Source organism: Melospiza georgiana, chromosome 12 (assembly GCF_028018845.1).
Source record: "Melospiza georgiana isolate bMelGeo1 chromosome 12, bMelGeo1.pri, whole genome shotgun sequence".
In the NCBI taxonomy this organism is placed as follows: domain Eukaryota; kingdom Metazoa; phylum Chordata; class Aves; order Passeriformes; family Passerellidae; genus Melospiza; species Melospiza georgiana.
The window spans coordinates 15251142-15273284 of record NC_080441.1 but is presented as its reverse complement, the minus strand read 5'-3'; the positions used below and the strand labels follow the sequence as shown (position 1 = coordinate 15273284).

General features: G+C 46.4%; 1 protein-coding gene across 1 annotated transcript; it reads right to left on the bottom strand.

Annotated features, from left to right (window-relative positions):
* Positions 1–443: 443 nt before the first annotated feature.
* On the bottom strand, positions 444–21712 carry FOXO4 (forkhead box O4). The gene is made up of 3 exons (XM_058032533.1): positions 21329–21712; positions 9895–11127; positions 444–5700 (listed from the first exon to the last, which is right to left on the bottom strand). The coding sequence occupies exons 1-2, from the start codon at positions 21710–21712 to the stop codon at positions 9913–9915; spliced, it is 1599 nt and encodes a 532-aa protein (XP_057888516.1). The 3' UTR covers positions 444–5700; positions 9895–9912.
* Between the last annotated feature and the right edge of the window lie 431 nt (positions 21713–22143).

The following is a 22143-nucleotide window of genomic DNA, read 5'->3' as shown; positions in this document are numbered from 1 at the left end:
TAGTCTACACTCCTTCCCTTGTTTCTCCCTCATCCCCTTACCTGCCACCACCGCTGCTGACACACAAAGATATCTGAATGCAGTTACACAAAACAGAGTCACCTTTAGCACTGAGGTCTAGAAAGGCAAGAAATGAAGGGACTGAAACAACTCTAGACTAGTCCTGCAGGATTTACAACTCCCCAGGGTCGGTTTTAGGGCTTGGCACCCCACGGATCCCCATGCACTGCCAGCAAGTTGTAACAAGGGGCTCCACACACTGCAGGGCACAGCAGAGACTCTGTGGGTGTCACACTGCAACCCTTCTGCCTCTGGCCAGCTAAGGGGCATTCCACTGAGGGGGACCCCAGCAGGTGAGGATGGCAGGGGAAAGAAGACAAGGGCAAGGAGAAACAGCTGGCCCTTGCCATGAGAACAGAACAAACTGGATGAGACACAGAGCAGAGGATTACAGGTTTTTATTTTTCAAACATTCCCCCCTAGTCTAGCACATTCTACAGTCTTGCTAGCACAGATGGTAACAAAGCCTGTAATGGTTCAGAAGTTACACTGCTACAGAGAGCAAACAAAAGCAGAGGTTTATTTAAAAAAAAAATTATTGTGAGAAATGGGTGGAAGAGTGCACAGGGGATGTGGTGGAAAGCGTGTCAGGTAGTGGTGCCCTGTGTGCAGCAGACATCTGTGCTAGCAATGCAGAAACCTTTCCTGGGATTGCACCAGGTGAAGACTCCACTGTGCTGGAAGCACCATTTCACAGAACCACCCTAGTGCTGTATAAGGTGGCTGCTTTCAGGACAAGTAACTTATCTCCCACTGAGCCAAACCTCTCAGGACACCCTGGGGAACCCCACACCACCAGTCCCACACCACTGCCCTTCTGAAAAGCAACCAGGGCTCTGGTTCTGCGTCCCAGAACATCCCCTTCTACCACACACCATAACAATGCCTCAGCCAAAGAACCATAAATGCAACACTGTCAGCTCTTACACCTTCAGCCTCTGCTGCCTCTTCTCCCTGCTGTACACCACAGCATCAGGAGTGATTTTGGCTCCATCAGATACTGCTCTCCATCAGCTACAGACACATCAGGTGCAGCAAAGACACACAGGCTAGTGAAGAGAGGGGATCCCTTTCCTGAAGGTCAGGTGAGTGTGGTGATGGGTTAGCTCATGCTCCAAGCCTTCACACAGACACATCTTTCAGGCTTCAGAAGTCACCTCTTGCTTTTCCCCACATTAATTAGAACATGTTTTTCATTACACATGCAACTGAGGCAAGCCCTAAGCTATTCCCTGTTCATGCTCATGTCCCAAAGTTGATTGATTTGCTTTGGGTTTGTTTTTTGTTTTTTTAATAATGGATCCAAACTTTCACATTTTGGTGACAGTCCAGGACACCACTCCCAAGGCACTCCTACCCATGGCACCAGACACAGGTTACTCAATCCTGGAGCAAGGCTAGCCCTGATGCATTTGAACGTGGCTATAAATAAGCAGCTAAGTAAGAAAATTAACAAATTCTTATCTACATAAAAGCTTTCTAGGCATTTCTTTTGGAAAAGCTGATTAGTGCTACTTGCTTCTATTATGACTCTTGTTTATGAATACACCCAGGCTCTGGAATGCTTCATTCCTCTCATCAGGATGATCTGACTGCTGTTTTTAAAGCAGCACAGGATAGGGATGACATGATTTTAGACACACCAGCAAGGAAAATTAAGGGCTCCCAGAAGCTTCCAATTTTCCAAGCTCTCACATGAAGCTGGAAGTACATGCTTGGAAGTAAAATATGCTTAAATTATAAAGAAAGTTCAAGCAATCTGCTAAACCCAAGTGTAAATAAAAGCAACAAGTCTGCCTCCTACTAAGCTCTATGGGTTTGGTTACCTGAATCTGTAGTGGCCCTGAGCTGCATGGTGGCTTCAATGCTGTGTAAGATGGCATTTGATCCTCAGAAGATGGAGAAATTTGTTGCCTGAGCTCAGGGAGGACAAGGAACACAGCATAAAGGAATGCTTTGTGCCAAGAGTCCCCTGCCCACCCCCCTCAGGCACTTACCCAGGAGCACCAGTCCCCATGTCACTGGCCCCTTCCCTTCTCACCCCACTCACAGCTGCTCTCAAAATCCCCAATCCTTCATTAGAGCAAAAACTAACCCAAAGTATGGGGCCTGTGGTGCTAATGCAGCGTGAAGAGCCACCAAGACATGACCTGGGCTCCAGCAGCAGCAAGTAGCAAATGCTTTGGGCAAGAATACAAAAAACTGGACAAGTATTGAGCAACCCCCTGCCAGGTACAGCCTGTCTGCAAGCAGCAGTTTAGGAACTTCAGTCTCCTGTGTCCTATGAGGAAGCATCTCAGGCTAAAACAGCTCAAGGTTCATGAAAATGAAGTGTCTGTAGAACTCCCAAATTCTCTGCATCCCTGCCCTCTGTGCCCACAATACAAGCTATCCTGCTAAACATACAAAAATAAGTTAAATTGCTTGCCTGAGCCTGCAGCATTACATTCATGGTTTATTGAGCACTCCACAAGTCTTCTGAACACCATTCTCAGCACTGGGGCACTCTCAAGCTTCTTCAACCACTGACAGCTCCTGCGGTGTTGAGGACACACAAATCACCTGTACAGACTGCTGCAAGGCAGAAATGTCACTGCCAGGACCCTGGTACAGCAGGACTCCAGCCACAGGTGCCCCTATCTCCAGTGTTATCTCCACCAGTTTGGCCAGGGGAATATGGGAGAAAAATAGGTATGTGCTGCATTCCTTACTCAAAGGGTCTTGTCTGGACTCACACCAGAGCAGTAACCATGATGAATCCTGGGGCTACACCTCCTGCAGCAGGATCAGCTCAAGGACATGAACCAGCTGAGGTTATGCCACAATCTCCCTGGGGTGGTACCTGGGAGCTCAGGGCCAGGCTCTCTGCAGACAGGGATCAGGCCAGCTCCCAGGGCTGTCACAGTTAAGGGACACCCTGTAACAGCCTGAAGACAGCACCTCTTTCCCACAGACCAACCCAGCCTGAAATAGCCCACAGGTGGTCTGAAGCACTGGTTATTAATACTGCCTTTTCTATTGCTTTGGGTTCCATTTTCATGGAAAATGAGCCAAGAGACTCACATTTAACACGACCACACTTACTGGTGTCTTGTCTTTTGATACATGGCTGTGAATCCTGAGCAGCCGTTCAACCTGCTCTGTACATCATGGATCAAGTTTCCTTCAGGACCCAAGCTAACAAGGCAGCATATTCTGTGCCAAACAACATAAATCTCTCCAGTCTGCTCACTGAGCTCAGAGTGGATGATTCTCACGTGTGGCACGTGCCATCAAGTGTTGTGAAAGGGCATCTATCCACTTGTGTAATGAGCTAACTCCAGTGAGAATGTTCATCCATGCCTCAAGTGTACAAATTCTGGGATCCCAGCTTAGGAACTGCCTTTTTGTTTATTTGTTACAATGAGGTGTGGCCAGACATGTAGATTGTGGGCAAATCTGAAACATTGGGAGGTCTGCCATGAAGGCAGCCTTCAAAACAAAGGTTATCAAACTATTCAAGGCTTTGATGGCATAGCATGCTGTAGATAAGACTTTTGAAGACTCCTTGTTGGAGGTAACCAGGCAATCACTCCATCTCCAATCTCCACTCAGATTAAAATGAAAACAGAGCAGACAAGCTGGTGAAACCTTGTGGCTCATTGCACTGCATAATACAAACTTTCTGAACTGAAGCCACCTTCAAAAAGGACTGGAGAATCTTTCTGCCAGATCAAGTCCACTAGAACACCATGAAAGCATCATGTCTCCCACAGATCCTGTCACTGTAAACACCAAAACAGTGATAGGAACATGCCATTAATGCTCTGAATTTATCTTTTGACCCCTAATTTCTGTTCTGCAAAAATATGGAAACAGAGCAGGATCCCAGGTGGACCCCTGAGGGTGAGCCTACAGGCTTCAAGTTCCCCAGCAGTAGCAGAAGCTTCAGCAAGAAAACAAAACCCCTCAGAAAGCAAAGTGAGCTACCAAACCCAACTGACCATGCCCTCGATAAGGGCCATGCAGAGTGTCAGCAGATCTGGCACAATCCAGTCCACACCATCTCCTCAGCAGACCAGGGAATGTGTCCTGTGGATCAGCTGCAGGCAGCTACTCAGGGATTAGCTGAGAACAGCACTGTTAATGATTAGCATTCCCTCCATTGTGCCTTTGGCTCGGCAGGAATGCCCAGCCTGAGCAGCTGTGGCTGAAAGCCCTGCCAGGCACCTTCCCTCTGCCTCTTCTGGGGAGAGCAGCCATTCTCCAGTCACACTGCTGTGTCCTTCCCACTTTTCCAACATCATTTTCAGCTTCTTGGCCCAAAATGCCTCAGGCTGCCCCCTCCCATACTGTAGTGTTATCAGGTATGAAGGGGACAGATGCAGCAAATTTGTTTTGTTTCTTTTTTTATCCAATAATCTCGTTTTTCAATTAAAATATATAGTATATATTTAAAAAGGTTTAGAAAAGCTTCTATGTAATTTGCACCTACTTTTACATATAGATTACAATAATGTACAACTCTTCCCCACAGTGGTTTGAAACCACGGGGACCTGCCAATTTCTTCCCCTCAATCATATACATCAAACATCAGATGTGTTTGCTCCTAATACAGCTCTGAAAAAGAGTCTGTCACTGTTGCCTTCTCAGACAGAGAGATGCATAATAGGGACACACATTACATTGGCTTCATGTTCACTGTAGAAAGTTCCCAGATTAGTAAAAAAATATTTCATCTATAGAAAATGCCCTTCTGAAAAGCAACCAGGGCTCTGTTAAGGCCACACCCAGGCTTTCCATTTTGCTGCTGTAGCAAGACAGATCAAAAACAAACCCAAAACAATGTTTTTTATGTCCCAGAAAGCAGCTACTAGCACCTGTGCTTATTTTACAGCAGCCTGGTGTATCAGGAAAGTGCTGAGAACAGCATAGGGACTTCTCAAAACATGCTTCTGATTCAATGGGGCTCAGTTGGCACAGTGAAAAACTCAGTGTCCTCCTGTTCCACCCAGGGGGACAGCTGGAAGCCTTCTCCACCACGAGACCCACCCTTCCCTGCAGAACAATGATGGATGCTCCAGTGACGGGCACATTGAAAGCACCCCCTGAAACAGCACACCCTTCTCCCACAGGCCTTCTACCAACAAGCTCCCACCAATTCCTCTGTGGGATACCAAGTGCACATCTGGTGGCTTAATCACAAAGTCCAACTACTTTGCCCCATGAGGCAAGCCAAGCGAGAGCAGAGCCAGCCCTCCACCAGTCCGAGGCACTGGGAGACTTTCTGCTGGAGCAGAGAGAGGAACAGCCAGTGAGAGATTCCTCCAGCAAACCCAACTCATCACACAGGAAAACACTATTGCCTGGCACAGAGGCTTCTGGCCCAGGTTTTTACCAGGGCTCCTCTTTGGACATGGGTTTCTCCAGGTGGTCCAAGGCAGGGTCAGGTTTGTAGGAAGAGCCATGGCACATAACAGGATTATTATTTTTAAACTCTTCCTGTTGCAGCCAGATGCAGGTTGCCCCTTCTTCCCAGATGGGCAGCCCTTTCTGCCCAAGGCATGGTGTGCAGGGAAACTGAATCCAACATGCTCCATTCTCTTCTCTGCTGGGGTGGGAAGTGAAGTCAGAACCCAATGTTCAAAACCTGAAGGACACTAGGAAGAAGAAAAATAAGAGTGACTGGTTAGAGCTCCTCTTCAGTGGGAATCCTGGAAGCACAGATAAGGAGTTAATTACTACCAATCTGCCTCTACAGAACAAACAGACCACAAGAAACAGAGATCAACAGAGAGTCAAGTGGAGGATGCAATTGCTCAGCTCCAAGCTTCAGAGTATGACTGAGACAGAAAGGTCAGCAGTAAGTATTCCTCCTGTAAGCTGACAGCACCAACAAGGCTCTGCAAGATAAGGAAGTTTAAAGAAGGACTTGGCTAACACTAGAGGCATTGCAGGAAAGTGGAAAATTACTCTTCACCTTAAACAACCACAAATATCAATTGGTAGGGAAAAGACTGTAAAAGAGACTTTTAAAGATCCCACACAAACTGTTTATGGTCACCCACTTAGAGAAATCCTGTCTCTACTTCCAAATAATTAAACATTTTCAGATATCTCAATCCCCCAAAAGTCTGAAGATCTCTTCTCAGGTCTTCTGCCTCACCTCAATAAAGCTGTCACAACTCATTGAAACAAGCCTTGCAATAAGTCTAAGCTGACTTAGGACACTGACATAAAACCACCACTGTAGGTATATGATCCACTTTGAAAGGCATAACAGCAAGATAAATGTAGGGCATCCCAGCAGCTGCATTCAGTAACAGGGTGCATGAAATAAACCTGTGAAAAGGAAAAAAAACCCCAAAAACTACAAAAGGGAATCAGCCCTGAACAAGAAAAGACAGTAAGTTAAAACAGAAGCCAGAGCAATGGGCTGCTTTGGGAAATTGAAAGTTTATAAGGGTTTTATTTATTTATGTTCTGTCAGACAAAAATCCAATGTTTGGAACAAAGGGAATTCGACAGAGCAAGAAAAGCATGAATCCAGACCAAACTGGGCAAGGGATAAGAAAGAGTTCTCCAGACTCTGAAGCCACAGGGAGTCTAAATGAATAAGTAAAAATAATTAACTAATATCCACCACAAGACTAAATGGATTCTACACTCACCAATGAGACAAAAGCTATAGCACTTCACAAAAAAGGCAGTTCTATTTCTATGCTGACTGTCTTCCTCTGTGGCTAATAGCTCAGTTTGTGGGTGCTGCATCAGGGCTGGGTAGAGACCAAGTTTCAATGTTTGATCTCTAATGTCCATGCAAAGAAACACAGGCAGGGTTCAAACAGACTCCTGGTGAAGCTGTGGACAAGCTCTTTGACATTTAATGTGCAAGAAGAGGATAAAATCATGGGAGCTTTGAGCACCAAGGGTAACACCAACTAGCTCCTATCTTCCTAAGTGCTGCAGATAAGACTAAGTACTCTTTCCTAAAGATATCCTCTTGTCTACAAAGAGAAATATTTCCCCAGTTCCCTTTCATTCTGGCTGCTCAAATCAGAATGTGATCACTGTGATTAACTGATAAACAGGTTTTGCTCAGCATTATACCCATAACTGACCCAGAAGGCCACGAGTTAGGCCCACAGGAACTACCCAGCCCAGCTTTATGTTAGTGATCACTTAGGACTAGCTTTTGCCAATGTGAATTAAACACTGAGAAAAGCACCATAATAGAAAGGATATGAAAGGAAAAATGGCTGCCACACCAGAGCAATACATAGCTTTCCCTGAACAGTGATTTCCAAACAGGGATCCTAGGAACTCACTGCAGTAAGGGACAACTGACAGTCTTGGCCTCCTCACAGACACTGATGTCTGCAGCTCACTTGGTTTTGTAACTCGTTGAGAAAACATTCTGCCTTTTTTCCCAGGAACATTCCTATTTCTCTCCACACGTGCCCTGCTCTCCCTTTGCTAGAAACCTGATTCACCTCTCTGTCTGGGCAGCCTTTTGCACAATACTTGCTCTCCTTTGGGGAAAAAGCTCCCCCTCATCCCACTCCATGGACTCCAGGATACAGGCAAAACAGAAAAGCTTTGCAAAAGGCAAACAAAATCTAAGGACAGAATAAAAGGCTCGAAGCAAAGCACACTGGCAGGGTGTGGCCTCTCCTCCTGGGGCAGCAGGGCTGTGACCAGAGCACGTGGAGCTACGCTTTCTGCCCAAACACAATGGGGGCTCAGAACTTGCTCCAGATCTCACTCCTTCCTGCCCAAAACATTTCCCAGAAAGTATCATGTGTGGAACAAAGAAAATCCAAGGGTTTTAACATCACTAGCTCCTCTGTTTTGATTAAGCAATTCACATAGAATATAAAATGGAGCAAGAACATAATCATGCTTTAAGAGCTCCTGTTCTCCCTCTTAAGCACTTCATTATATCCACATTTTCAAAAGTACTAGACCCTACCCTTGGATAAATAATTCCTCAGCTTCTCTGCTTTACACTCCTAAAAATAATCTATACCTGGTATGCTTTAAAGAGAGGCCTTGTCTACCTGACCCAGGAGTGCAGGACAGCCTGCACATGTTTTGAAAACACTTCTGTGAAAAATATTTCATCCCTGAAAAGTCCACAAATATAATGGCCTGCGCTAGCATGGCATAAAAACAAAAAAGCAAACCTTAGCAAACAAACAAAACCAACACAAAAGCTCAGAACAATATCCAATGGAAACACTGCTCAAAAAGCCACAGCCTCTGCCACTAACTTGCAAACTGTCCTAACACAGAAGGATACCCACAGTTTGTCAACCCAATTTCAAAACCAAAATTTGAAATTGAAACTGAGTTTCTGTATTTCACCTGAAGATAAGATCTTTAAATTAAGACACTCGGTAATTCAGCACAGTTAACACACATCACTATAAAAAGTCCCATAAGAATACAGAAAAGCTTGACTGATCCTCCTCTCCCTACAATAAAGAGATCGGTTAGGTACAAACAGAAGAACACTACCAAGAAATGACATCCTAAGCAGTGGGATGTGACTTGGAATAAGGGGGAGTTAAATTGTGTTTAAAATCTCAATATATAGTCATGCATCAATTTCTTCAAACAGTTTAAGTAACACCAGCTCAAAGGACAGCATTTTATCTGTCTGGACCCAAGACACTGGTAGAGAATGGCTGCACTGACAGAGGTCACCTGGTCCAAACCACCTCCAAGTGACTCAGGTGCCTAGGAAAGAGTATTAAGGTCAAGAAGATGATAATTTCTGTTCTCATGATTTTGAAGCTCAAGGGCTTCCCAGAATGACACAGTATCTGCAGTTTGCCCTCACTTCTGTCTGCTCAGCTGGACAGTATTAGCAGCTGAATTTGCAAGACTAACAAACACCACATCTGCCTCCTAAAAAGGAAATATTCTTGGCAAGGCTTCCACTTTCCAACCAATATCCAGCCTATGCTCCATATCCAGCCTGATGCTTTCCATCAGCTAAGCTCCCAGTGTGAAGCAGGCCGTCAGCTCCAGTTCCCTAATTCTTCCACTGCCTCTGCTTTAAGTGTTTCAAGTCAGGGTGTCACTGCCTCAAAAAAGAAGATATTTTAAAGTCTTGCTGTCATATACACTATTTGCAAAACTGACACAATTTGTGCAAACATGACAAATTGCTGAAGAGGCAGCTTTGCAGTACATGGGACAGCACTAACACATCCTTCTTCCTTCCACCTCCATGCACACTGCAGACTCCTGTTTCCTATTCTAATAATGGGAAGCAATTGAGTAGTTAATGCTGGTGAGCCAACTTACCTGACTTTCCAGACACTACCCCAGGTAAGGGCAGGGCAGGAGGTGTGATAAGGGTGACTGTGAACTGCTACACACAGACCAAAGCAGACAGCCATGACATGGACATGCTTTGTACTACACATCCTAGAGAATTCTGCAGGGATAATAATAACCTGGGTAGAAACACAGTGTGTGCTTGGCTCAGTTCAACCATTCTGTATGTACTGGTGGATGTCTTTATTTATGGAATCAGCACATGCTCTCATGTCAACTGTAGAGCAGTAGGCACTGCCTGATGTCCTGTGATGGAGTCATCTTGGGTGACAGGAGACAACAGGAGTTTCATTCAGATTATTCAATTTCATAAAGGAGCTGACTACTTGGTAAGTAAGCTAAATCCACCTGCCTTTAAACAGCTTTTTCTTCTCCTAAAAGGGAACATGAGCCTTCCAAAGGCTTTTTACTATGCTTTCAAAGAGGTTCCTTTAACTGCTGCAGAGCTGGGAAAAGGAACCATCCTAGACAGGGTTGTTGGTAGCATTTTACATAACTACACCTACCTTTTTGTGCTCCTGAAGTTAACTTGGTACCCAGGTATGGTTGGAGGCCTGTGAGGTGCTGGGATAGCTGGGAGTAGGCAGAATAGGTTCAAAATTAAAGTCCAGTCCTCCATCCATGAGTTCACTGTTGATTATGTAATCCATATCACATTCAAGGTTCTCCATGTACATGTCAATGTCCAGGTCAGTGGGGAGCCTGTCCTGGTTCAATCCCAAGGGAGCAGGGCTGGCAGATGAAAGGAGCACTGGACTGCCCAGCTGGACTGACTGGGCAGCTGTTGCAGAAACTGGAGCCTTCAAATTGGTGATGCTGGCAGTGTTTTGAGGAGATGTCACTATGGGAAGTGTTGATGGCAAAACACTGGCACCGACTGGTTCTGCCTGCTGCTCTGCAGGCTTTCCTCGTGGATGGCCTGAGCTCATCTTACTCTGGGCAGCTTGTCCACCCAGAAGCAGAAGAGTTCGGCTGCTCATCCTGTTACCAGTCTGTGGGAGAACTGGATCCACCTGAGTCATCATAACATCCCTTGGAGGAGGAGAGCTGGGTGTCAGAAGAGCTTCCAAGGTCTGAGGGGCAGAGAAATGGCTGACAGAACTTGGCAGTGAAATATCAACGGGGTTAAACAGGGAGTTGCCAAAAGTCTGACCAGCTGCATTTGGGCTCTGCAAGGAAAAGCTGGAATCTCTCTGGATCTGACCACTGGAGGCAGATTGCTGGGTGGACAGCACAGATGAGCTGGGAGACATCAAATTTAAGCCATCGATGAGCTCGAGCTCCTCGGTCACAGTTGGTGGAACATTGCTGGATGCACTGGAGTACACGAGAGAAGGAAGCAGCTCTTCATCGTGGAGGTCATCCTGCTCTGTCAGGATAGGAGAAAGCCTGGCACTGATGGTGCTTGCATTGGAACTGGTTCGAGGCCGGAAGGTGTTCCACACATCAGAGTCCTCGGTGCTTCTCGAGGACGGGCTCCCAGGCCACTTAGGAAACTGGGAGCCAGGACTGTCAGCAGAGGATTCTGGAGCAGACTGGAGAGGAGGCTTCTTCCTGGATGCTTTACCTCTGACTTTTGCAAGTTTGCTGCTGTTGTCCATGGAGGCAGCTCTTCTCCTTGGTGCTTTTCCACTTTTGCCACCCTCAGGATTGAGCATCCACCAAGAGCTCTTCCCTGTGGCTTCATTATGGACTTTAATAAACTTGCTGTGCAGGGACAGGTTATGTCGAATGGAGTTCTGAAAAAAAAAAGAAATAAAACCCACAAAATGTGAGGACCTGACAACTGACACACCTCCCACCTAGAAACTTCACAAGCTTAAACACATTCAGACAGTATGCAGAGAAGAAAGTTATAACAAAAAGCTATCCATAAAAACCTGCTATTTCTGTCTGAACATGCTTTGCAGCAATAGCAAGCAGTGCCATGTTTCCTGCAATATCAAGGGTGAAGCTACCATGACAACTAGCAGCTTTCAGCTAGCAAAATACTAACACAAAGGAACTTTTAAGACCATACAGAATCTGCAAAAAATTAGGCATGTCACAGAGCAAGAAAACAAGTTCTAAAATACAACCTGCAATTTCAACATGAGCCTATCTGAATTTGAGCTATTGCTGTTCCCACCCTTTTGTCAACCCCTTTACCCAGCATAAACCTGGCTAATTTTTTTAATGTTTATATGGCCAGTTTTCAGTCAGAGTCAAGCAGAGCATAACAGTAAATAAAACAGACTGGGTGAAGAGAAATGGCAAAACACTTCTATTCAGTGCATCCATTAACATCACCCCAAAACTGGAGAAATGGGAGAGAAACTTCAAGAAGAGTCCTAGAATCCTGGAGACTGGCAGGCTCCCTCTGCAAGGAGGCTGTGTGCTTTCCTTGGTGCATGTTCCTGACAGGGTAAGATGTTCAGTGGATACTGCACTCCCACACAGTACATGCCAGTTTTAGCCTCTCCCATCTTTCTGCTGGGTAAGACACACATTCCCTGCCTCTCCCGGCTCCCTCCTTTTGCTTTAGCTTTGCTGAAATCTGCAAGCTAACATGTCTGCACACCATCATCAAACTCAATTTTCATCCTGCAGCTGATAAACTCCCCAGAATTTTAGAATCAGGAAGCAACATCTCATTGTTTGAACAGATCCTCCATAAACTCCCCTTGAGGCCTAGGAATTTATTTGATATCTGCACTTAATTTCTTCAGATGGCCAAATTACAAATGATTAAAAGGTGCAGCATTGGAAACACAACAGGGGTCCAAGCACAACATCTTTTTCATATTAACTAAGTTATATAACAACCTTCAGTTTTCATGCATGCTCTCTTTAATTCTGAACAAATTAACTGTGCTTTTATCATCTTTTTCCACCAACTCTCAACACAGTTCTTTCCTGTCTGCTGCTTTCCCTCTCCCCACCCTTTTCCTCTCGGAAAAGTCCTCCCCGTGCTAATTTTGGCCACCTCACCAAAAGTACTGTCCTAGAAAAAAGGAGACACAGATATATTAACAATACAGGCAAAGTGGAAAGATTTTATGGAGATTGAAGGAGATCTGAGAATCATCCTGGCTTAGCTTTCATTTTAACCTTTGGCTGTTGAGGATTTGGAGAAGACTGGCTGCTTGCTGCAACTGGTATCAAAGAATACACATGTTCTTAATTGGAGAGTGACTGCAGAGCCAGAGCCTGATGGAACATGTGTCAGTCAATGCCCTCACACAGTTTTATTACTCGAGCTGTTCACAGTAATAGCTGTACAACAGTCCTGCCTGGATCTTCTCTAAACAAAGCTTTCCTTTCCTTCAAGTGTTGAAACAAGCAATTCAGACTGTGCACTGTTTCCTGCAAGGCTGCTGCTTTCATTTCCAAAGAATCCCATCCCTTTTCCCAGGTAAATGTGCAAAACTTTGAATGCACACTGCTGCAGCAATAAGAACCACTAAGTTGTCACTAATTCTTCATTTATTCTCCTGAAAGTAGCCTGGGAACTCATGATGGCATCTTGAGTATCATAAGAGACAATTTGTGTAGCTAATTTTTGGCTGAAAAGCAGCTTGAAAAGAGACATCTTGGAACAAGAATAGAATTCACATGAGCACAATGAAGCCTGGTACCTTTTGTAAAACAGTCCCAAAGTGATTTTACATGTTACTGCTGAACTGACATAATGGCAAAGCTGTAGAAACAGGTAATTGCTGTACCACTCCTTCCTTCCTCATCTTCAAGCTCTCATCCTTCCGTAACACAAGCATCTGTGACGCTATAAGCAGTTCAGAGAGCAAACCAAACTGAAAAGCAGCCTTATCCTTCCTTGGAAACCACTTTTCCTGCCCCTTTTATCTCTGTTCTTTGAACTACCTCACCGTGGGGGTCAAGCACTGAAAACTGAAGAGAACAGAACGTGTAGTTGGAGGCAGAGGAAAAAAACCAGAACATTTCTTTCAACAGGGTTAGCTGTTATCTAAAGTGCAGTGCCTAAGTTATCACTTGGCAGCTCTCCTGCACACTGTGGGAGGCAGCTCAGCACTGCAGCACAGAGCCCTGAGCCCTAACTCACCTGCAGGACCCAGCTTGGCTGCAAGGCTGCTGGCTGGAGCCCAGAGTGTCCCAAACTCCACCGAACCCACACACCCAGCAGCCTGAATGCACCTGCTAGTGATTCAATACACCCAACACATGGAGGGCACCCTCCAATCTCACTGAGAGAGCCAGGGACAGATCAATGATGGTAAAATAATCACAGACCTGCAAGTCAGACCTGACAGAAGAGGAAATGACAGAGTTCAGTCACCCGGGCAACCCTGACATATTTCCTTTCTCGATGTTAAGCAACCCACACCAGGAACACACAGATGACATTAACTTTTTAGATGCTCAATTTCAGCAGCGTGGGAGGCTCCCAGTTGGTTTAAGCATCTGCAAAACACACCAGGTCTTGACTCTGCAACTCTTTGATCATAGAGAAGCGTGACCTGAAGGAAGAGGTGCAGGCAGGAATCCTTCAAATCCTTAGGAACATCTTCAGCCCCTACTCAGCGAAGGATATTGTTATTTATTTAGGTATCTTACAGTGGTACTTATGACTGCACAATAAGCATTGCCATTAAAAAAATGCCAGCCTGTGTCTCTAAATCCATCATAGATCAAAGATGATTCCTGCAAACCACATTCAGACAAAACCAGTCTGAAATCAAGGACAGATAGTATGCAAAAAAATCAAGTTTGGCTAGAGACAAACTTGTACACTGAAGGGTGTACACAGGTGGGTCAAAACCACTGTGTCTTCAAACTAGGATATATGGACTAGCCACAGAAGTGTGGCTAGGAGCTTATGCAAACTATTCCCTAAATCTTAGTTACCAGAACATTAAGCCTTCTCCTTTGATAAAATCTCCTGGCCACAGTTAAAGGACAGCAACACTTGTCACCATCAAAACAGGCCTGCCCCTGCAGCAACATCAGTGCTGCTGTGGATCCTGCCCAGCACCAAACACTGCTTTGGTCTCACATCAGGGAATTACCACAGGAGCTGGTAGCCCAGCCAAGCCACTGCCCTGCCCAGTCAGCCTCATGGGCAACTGCCACAGATACCATGGAAAATGCTCAGCTGAAATGAATACAGACTAAAGGCCACTGACAACCTTTCCAGGGGACTGTACAGCTTTGTAGGTACAGCTGAGGTTCCCTACCATAAAACTGAAGTTTACAGGAGCAGAAGAAGGCTCTTGTGCCCTGCCCAGCAGAGCTGATCCCTGCAGCAGTGGTGCACAGCCTGGGCTAGCAGAGCACTCAGAGCCAAGCACAAGCTAAGCTCAGAAAGACAAGACAGAGCAGCTACCCTTCCAGGAGACACAGTGGTTTCCTTCCTTTCCTGGCCATTCTCCCAGGACACATCATGTAGTTTAAACTACAAACCACAGAGGATCAGATTTCTTAACAAAAAGTCTCTCTAAAGGATGAGTGACAGAAGGGAAAAAAAAAAAAAAAAAAAGAAAGAAAATACATGCAATCACTGCAGCTGCCTGTAATACACTCTCACTGCCTTGGAGGCATACAAAGAACTTGGTCTCATCCCAGTGCAGGGCCATGTTCCAGTGCCAGGCCTATAATTGTGCTGAATTATCATTTGCCATGGCATTCTTGGGAGGCTGCAAGGGGAGAACACTCTGCCTGCTGTATTTGCCAGTGCCTGTCTCAGCCACTTGGCTCCAAAGGCTTCAGGAAAAAGTTCCTTGTAGAGATTTGCACCAGCAAGTAAACAAGTGCTCCAGAGCCAGGGAGCTGAAACACTTCCCCAGCAATCCCCTTCCAGAAGGCACACATGAGCACAGACGTCAAGCTCAGCAGACAGGGATCTCTATCTTAGGAAGAACATTTTCCTTTCTGTAATCTTTCAGTGGGAGGCCAGAAGAAGAAGATCACAGCTCTCTAAAAAGCAAAGATTGGGGCGATTTACAAGACAGGCAGGCATACACAACAGAAGCTGTTTAGGATTAGATAGAGCAGAAGAAACTTGTTGGAACAAGTAATACCAGCAGCCCAGGAACAGCCTCCTCTGAGAACTGCCTGGAAAACTGAGCTGTGCTGCAAGGAATAATCATTCAGCACAGCAGCTTTCCAGAAAAAACTGGCAAGGAGCAGGGAAGAGTAGCAGCAAAATCTTCAAGTAATTTAACTGGCATTGCATGAAGTAGATGAATTTTCACCAAAAAATGAGCTTTTCCCAACTTTTGAGGGGAACAACCACGCTCAACAAGGCTTCAAATTAAAAATAAATTTCTCATATTTCGTGCTGTTTCAGTGCATTACAACAAGAAGGGCCTGTTAGTGTCACTTTAAGCAGGGTTAAGTGTATGTTGCTACACTGATGGTTGGCCCTCTTCACAGCTGAGTACTCATCAGTTTTCTTCCACCTGGAATACAGGACACCTGGTGACCCCACATGTGCCCTACTGTCCTACTTCTGTGCACTGCCACCAGCCTCATTTTCCACACCCAGCACTCAGCCATTCTCTCACCCACAACACCTTGCCAGGCCCAGCTGCCTTCCTCCCACCTCACCCACACAGACCATTTAAGGACTACTGGGATTAAAAGGTAAAATACCCTGTTAAGAGATAGATAATGGACAACATCCACTTGTATTCACTAGGCTTCCATCATGGACTCCTCAGTATGGCATCTGAACAAGCCTCATTTAGGTTGTTTTTCATTTTCCCCCTGCTTTAAGGAAAGCCAGTTGGGCTGCCAGCAGCTGGGACAGGGAACATCGCCCTGCAGCCAGCACTAAGCACAGCACTAACAGACCATGAGGTAATGGCAAAAGTCCAGCAGCTTCCACCCACCCTCAGCTACACAGCATTCAAACAGCCAGACCCTCCCTCCCCTTTGCAAGGCAGCAACTTCTAAGAAACCAAAATAAACCAAAACTAATAGAGAGCAGCACCTACAAAACCATACAAGAGCAGGTGGACTTAAATGATGTATGTGACTACAGCAATGACATCAATATTCCAATTCAGTTTAGAGTATTTCCTCATTTTTAGTGTCAGAAGATTTAATGGGAATTGTGTCCTTTCAGGCATTTAGGAATAAACACTACAGGCTTTCTCAGCACAGTCACAGAAAGCAGCCTTTCTTCACAGACTGAGGTCAGTGGCTCTGGGCAGCACAGACACCCCCAGACTCCACCCTGTGCCTCACCTATGCACAAACCTGCACCAGGCTGAAGGTTGGGCAGAATAACACTTTGCTCAGAGCCAAGATGCTGAGTTGAAGTTTTATGTATCCTTTTGGTTTATGGCATCCATTCAGTTTTGGCTCAGTGAGGAAACACAGGGAAATATTCTGAATGTCTTCTGAAACCACTGCAGCCTTTCAGTAAATAAAGGGAAGCTACGAGGAATCAGGAGAGGAATTGTTTACAAGGAGTGATAGGACAAGGGTGAATGGCTTCAAACTTGAGAGCAGGTTTAGACTGGATATTAAGCAATTCTTCCCAGTGAGGGTGGTGAGGCCCTGGCACAGGCTGCCCCATCCCTGAAGTGTCCAGGGCCAGGCTGGATGTGGCTTGAAGCAAACCTGGTCTGTTAGAAGGCATCCCATAGAATGAGATGATCTTCAAGGTCTCCTCCAACCCAACCCATTCTGTAATCCTATTATCGTGCAATTACCATTACTAAAAGTCAAAGTAAGCCCAGCACTGCCACCAGATGTTCCTGTTCAGGTAAAGGGTTTCTTAGTGAAATTAAAGCAGATTCTCCTGATAATGATTTGGCCCCTTAGTAGTTCAAGTTAAGAACCTAAGGTTTTGACAAATCTGAGCAAAAATAAATAATCTTAAAGGATACAGGGACATACCAGCAGCTATAAAGAAACAGCAAATGTGCCTATTTTAGGAACTTATCATTGCTTATTTGCAGATCTGACTTCAGAAAAAACCAAAAAAGTTGTCTGACTGATAGTCAGCACACCAACAATAAACTTTTCGACTTTGCCAAAACTAGTGTTCACATGATTTTGTATCTACTGAACTGGAATTTATTTGCAAGGCATAAAGACAGCCTGGCAGAATCTACCAGCTGCAGCACAGCAGAAATAGTCCAGAAGATGGACAGGGTTCCTTTTGTCTGCTGGCCTATTCTCTTTCATGGAGGAGCTTCAGAGGGCCACAGGATGAGCAGTTGCTCCAACCTGAGGGAGCTCTGCACATGCTCTGCCAGGAGATCAGACAGCCACAGCTCTGGGAGAGCCTGGGCACTGTCAGGGCCAGCACTGAAAGCCAGTGAAGTGACTGACTGTGACTGAGCCCTCAGCCAGGTCTCCTGATCCAGCTGGTCAACATTTAATATCAACTACAAGGCTGGAATGGAAGGCTTTTCAGGAAATGCTGCCCACTTTAACAAAGATTAAGAGATCTGTTTTAGACAAACAGAACACTTGGTAATTTTTAATTTGTAATACAGCTCCTTGAGCTGTTGCATATACACACACACACATACTATACATATATATGTGTATGAGGGTACATATGTTGTGAATATCTATGCACACATTTGAAATAAATAGGGAGCACCAGGATGCAGAGGTGTGACATCAGCTGCCCATAATTAGTGTAATAGTGCAGAATAATTAGTTCTTTGTGTTGCATACATAGATACATAGGTGACATCTGATTTTTGTTTCAGTGACATACTTTTGGAGGGTGAAGAGGATGGCTTTAAAGTTTATTCTGTTCCTACAAAGCAAAAGACAAGAGCCTGGGGAGAATACACAATTTGTTTCACTAAGAAAGATGAGTCCTTGTTCCTCACTGTGCCAAATTTGCTTGTACACATGGATGTAACAACCAGTGCAAACTGCTTCTCTGCAGGGTTTTTGCACTTTACCCCAAACCCTCAACACCTTCCCCTTGCAAGTAATCTCAAAACCAAAAGGAATGACCCTCTTACCCATGGATACCCAGAGTACCCTGCAGAGCACCCAGGGAAGGATTATGAAGAATCCCCGAACACCCCCTACAAGGACACTTGTGCCTCGCAGGCTGGTTAATTCTTAACTTCAGCTGAACTCCTGCAGGGAAAGGACAGGCTGCACACACTGCAAATGCGTCCTTTACAAGGTGCTTGAAGCACTTCAGGAACAGCCAACTCCATCTTCCTCGAAAACACAGATCCTTCCGGAATTCATGGAGGTCACACCCTGGCAGCTGCAACAGCTGCACTTCCCCCAATTGTGTAGTGGAGCAGGACAGCCTAAATTAATTATGAAACAACAACGAGTTTATGGAGTTTATATTAACTAAAGTAGATTAAGAGTTTTTAAAGACATATTGTTTTTAATTACTTAATCTAAATTCTCTGTTAAACTGCACTATATAAAAATAAAGTGTATTATCGGTTTGGCTCTGTCCAAATGAGACAGAAATGCCAGAGCTTTAGAGCTGTACCACCATCTTAACAGGCATCAAAATGCTACAGCTACCTTTAACAGCAGCTTCACATTTATTTCCTTTATGTAAAATCATTCACCTCAAAACTGAGAAATCACTAAGATAACTCAAGAAGTTTTTCCTTTACTTTACAGATTAAAAACCCCCAAAACATGCAAACAGAGCTTCACAGCTCTAAAAATAACAAGAATTAAACAACAACAACAAAAAAACAGACAGGTCCATTCCTCAAGTGAAGATACATCTTTTGTTTATCCAGTTTGTCTTAAATATGCACAAATTAATTTTGCTCCAAGTCCACTAAAGTCAAATTGAACTGACTTGACTCAGTCCCCGTCTGTAACACTGTAAATGTCTGACCTCCCTTCACTTAAGGGATCTGAATGCAAACAGACTAAGGTCAGTAAAACAAACAAACTTCTTGCAAACCCACGTAACTGTGAGTTAACAGAAAGAAATACTAAAAGTAAGTTCCATGGTCACACATCCTGCCAAGCTCTGCCAACAGGATTTTGTGAGTGAGCAGGAAAGAAAATGTATTGTATTTCTATCATGATTTTCTGTTTGCTGGTTAAATCAAGAGCTTTAAACTGCCCTAATCATAAGACAGGCTGATTCCCACCACAGTTGTTGCTGTTCTGCCTGCCCTCATCCTTCTTGGCAAAAAGTTTCTTTTTCTACTCCTTCTAAAGCCAGAATTATCCTGTTCCCAGGCTGAAAAACCACACTAAAAAGTCAATTACAGGAAAGCTATAACAGCATCTGACCAGGAATCTCACTCTTGTGTATGCATAAATTCTTAAAGTGAAATTCTGGAATTTAAATCTACTGCTACATGTCACAAAAGTGACACATTATTAAAACACAGAGTAACACCAATGGCTGATGGTCCCATTATACGTGAATGGATATAACAAAAGAACAGCCATAGGGGATTAAGCCAGAAGTGCACTTATTCCAGCATCCAGTCCAGCAGGACATGCCACTGTATTCTACCTTCACCACAGTACCTCTGTATTCTACCTTCACCACAGTACCTGGGAGCATTTGAGAAAGCACAATGAGCTTTAATCTCAGGCACTACTGCCCAACAGATACTCAGACATATTCCTGACAAGAAAATGCACCAGTTCTCTTAAATTAACATCACTGCATGTAGAGCAGCAGGACCAGGAGAGCAGCCCTAGCCTGAGGAAACAAGAACTATCTTCCACTAAAAACACCAAAACCCAAGCACTGTCCCAAATCAGAATGCAGTATACAGAATCCAACCTACACATACAAGTAACAGAGAACAATCCATATTAGTTAAACCAGATGCACTCTCTAGGAACTGTCAATGAGTGATAAACGGAAAGGTGAAAAGTTTTGTATTGACGCGTGCCGGCCCAAGCTGTGACAGCTGCATCCCTCTCACCGTGTTTCTACCCTCTCGAGCAAATGTTTGCACTCACACCACCACGTGGTGTGCCACTTCAGAGAGCTGAGCCAGCTGAAAGCCAACCTACCAGAAACTGACGTTTATTTATTTATTTGCTGTCTGAAATTAACTCTCTGTCCTCACCTACTGCTCAGTCAGACAACTGGAACACGTGGCTGGAGTCACGGAAGCACAAAGCCCCAAACCGTGCTGGCTGAAGCTCCTGCAGAACTGCAGCATGGATGAACTGCTAATAAATACTGCAAACAAGAGTGTAATTCCAGTCTGTGGTGAGAGAGCAACAGATCACACTCTTCAGAGTCCAGTCTCCATGGCATCCGCTCTGATACATCAGGACAGGCTGAGGGGCTATTTTGCAAGCCAGCTCTCACATTTCCCTTTCTCTTTGCTGGAACTCTTTAGACTAAAGATAAGGGAGCACAAGGTCGCCACAGGCAGAACTGAAACAGTCTGGAGCTCTTTTAACAGAGCCCTGCACACACCTATTTCCAGAATGAGACAAGACACTGCTGAGCCTTTAGAGCAAATTATTGCTTTCCCTTTTCCAAACTCCAGCAGAGGCCCCCATCACGTTCCTGGAAACAGGACGCTTTTTCAAGAGCCCTCCTTGAAAGCCAAGCACGCTTGCTATGACACAGTTATTTATACTGAGCTTTAACAACCACGTGACAGAGAACTGCGGCCTTGAGATTAAAAACCCTCCAGGCGAGGCTTTACCCTGCACAGAAACTTGGACACGGCCTGTTAAATGTGTCCTTTCTCTGCTGGAAAAGTTTCTAAACGCAAAGAGGAGCCTCGTAGGGTCATGCCACAACCAGCCCCAGCAGCTGCTCCCGGTGCACAGCCGATGCTTGGGCTGGGTCTGAGACCCCGGAGCCTTCAGCGGAGCTTTCAGCCCAGACGCCGCAGTGCCCCGAGTGCAGCCCAGCAGCAGCAACAGGTGAGCACGGAGCGGGCGGCGGGGCGGGCCGGGGCACCGGGGAGGCGCCTCCGCAGCCGCTCCTCGCCCGCCCCGGCACACGAGGCCGGTCCCCCCGTTACGCACCTTCCAGCCGGCAGAGCTGTTGCTGTCACCCTTGTCCTTGAAGTAGGGGACGGAGCGCACCATCCACTCGTAGATCTGCGCCAGCGTGAGCCGCTTCTCGGGGGCGCTCTCGATAGCCTGGCTGATGAGCTCGGCGTAGGACTGGCTGCCCCAGGCATTGCGCCGGGAGCCGCCCTTCCGCGCCGCCGCGCCGCCCGCCCGCGCCCCCTCGGCCCGGCCGGGCCCCGCCGCCGCGCCGCCCGCGCCCTCCTCCGCCGCGCCGGCCGCGCCGCCCGTCTCCGCCTCGGGCCGCGGCAACGGCCAGGTGCAGGAGCGCGGGCGGCTCTGCGGCTCAAAGTCAGGGTCGATGTCCGGCGACGCCGCGGCCCCAGCCGGCTCCGCCATGGGCGCCACCTCAGCCCCGCCGGGAGTGCCGGGCCCGCCACCCCTTTGTGCGCCCCGGGCCCGCTGCCGCCGCCGCGCCGCTCTGTTTACCAGGGAGCAGCGCCGCTCCCCGCGCCTGCGCGCGCGGGGCACGCCGGGAGCGGTAGTCCCGCCGGGGCGTTAACAGGCAGCCATGCACGGACGGTGGACTACAGTACCCAGCGCCCCCTGCGGCGGAGGGCGGGGCGTGTCCCGCTACGGGTGAGCGTGGCAGGCGGTGCGTTGACGTGACTACAGCTCCCAGCGGGCATCGCGGCGGGCTACGCTTACATAACCTGCCAGGCCCAGTGCGGGCCTAGTCCCCCTACGATGGCAGAGAGCTGACAGTGGCGTGATGGCAGCAGCTCCGAGGCGGCTGTAGCTCCTCTGCCCGCCTCAGAGTGTGCCGCGGC

What these genes read in the sequence shown, in the direction of transcription:
- FOXO4 (XM_058032533.1), bottom strand. Translation starts at nt 21,712, where the DNA reads ATGGCGGAGCCGGCTGGGGCCGCGGCGTCGCCGGACATCGACCCTGAC. An exon ending in ACAGCTCTGCCGGCTGGAAG is followed by an intron (nt 11,128 to 21,328) that starts GTGCGTAACGGG and finishes TTTTTTTTTCAG; the next exon opens with AACTCCATTCGACATAACCT.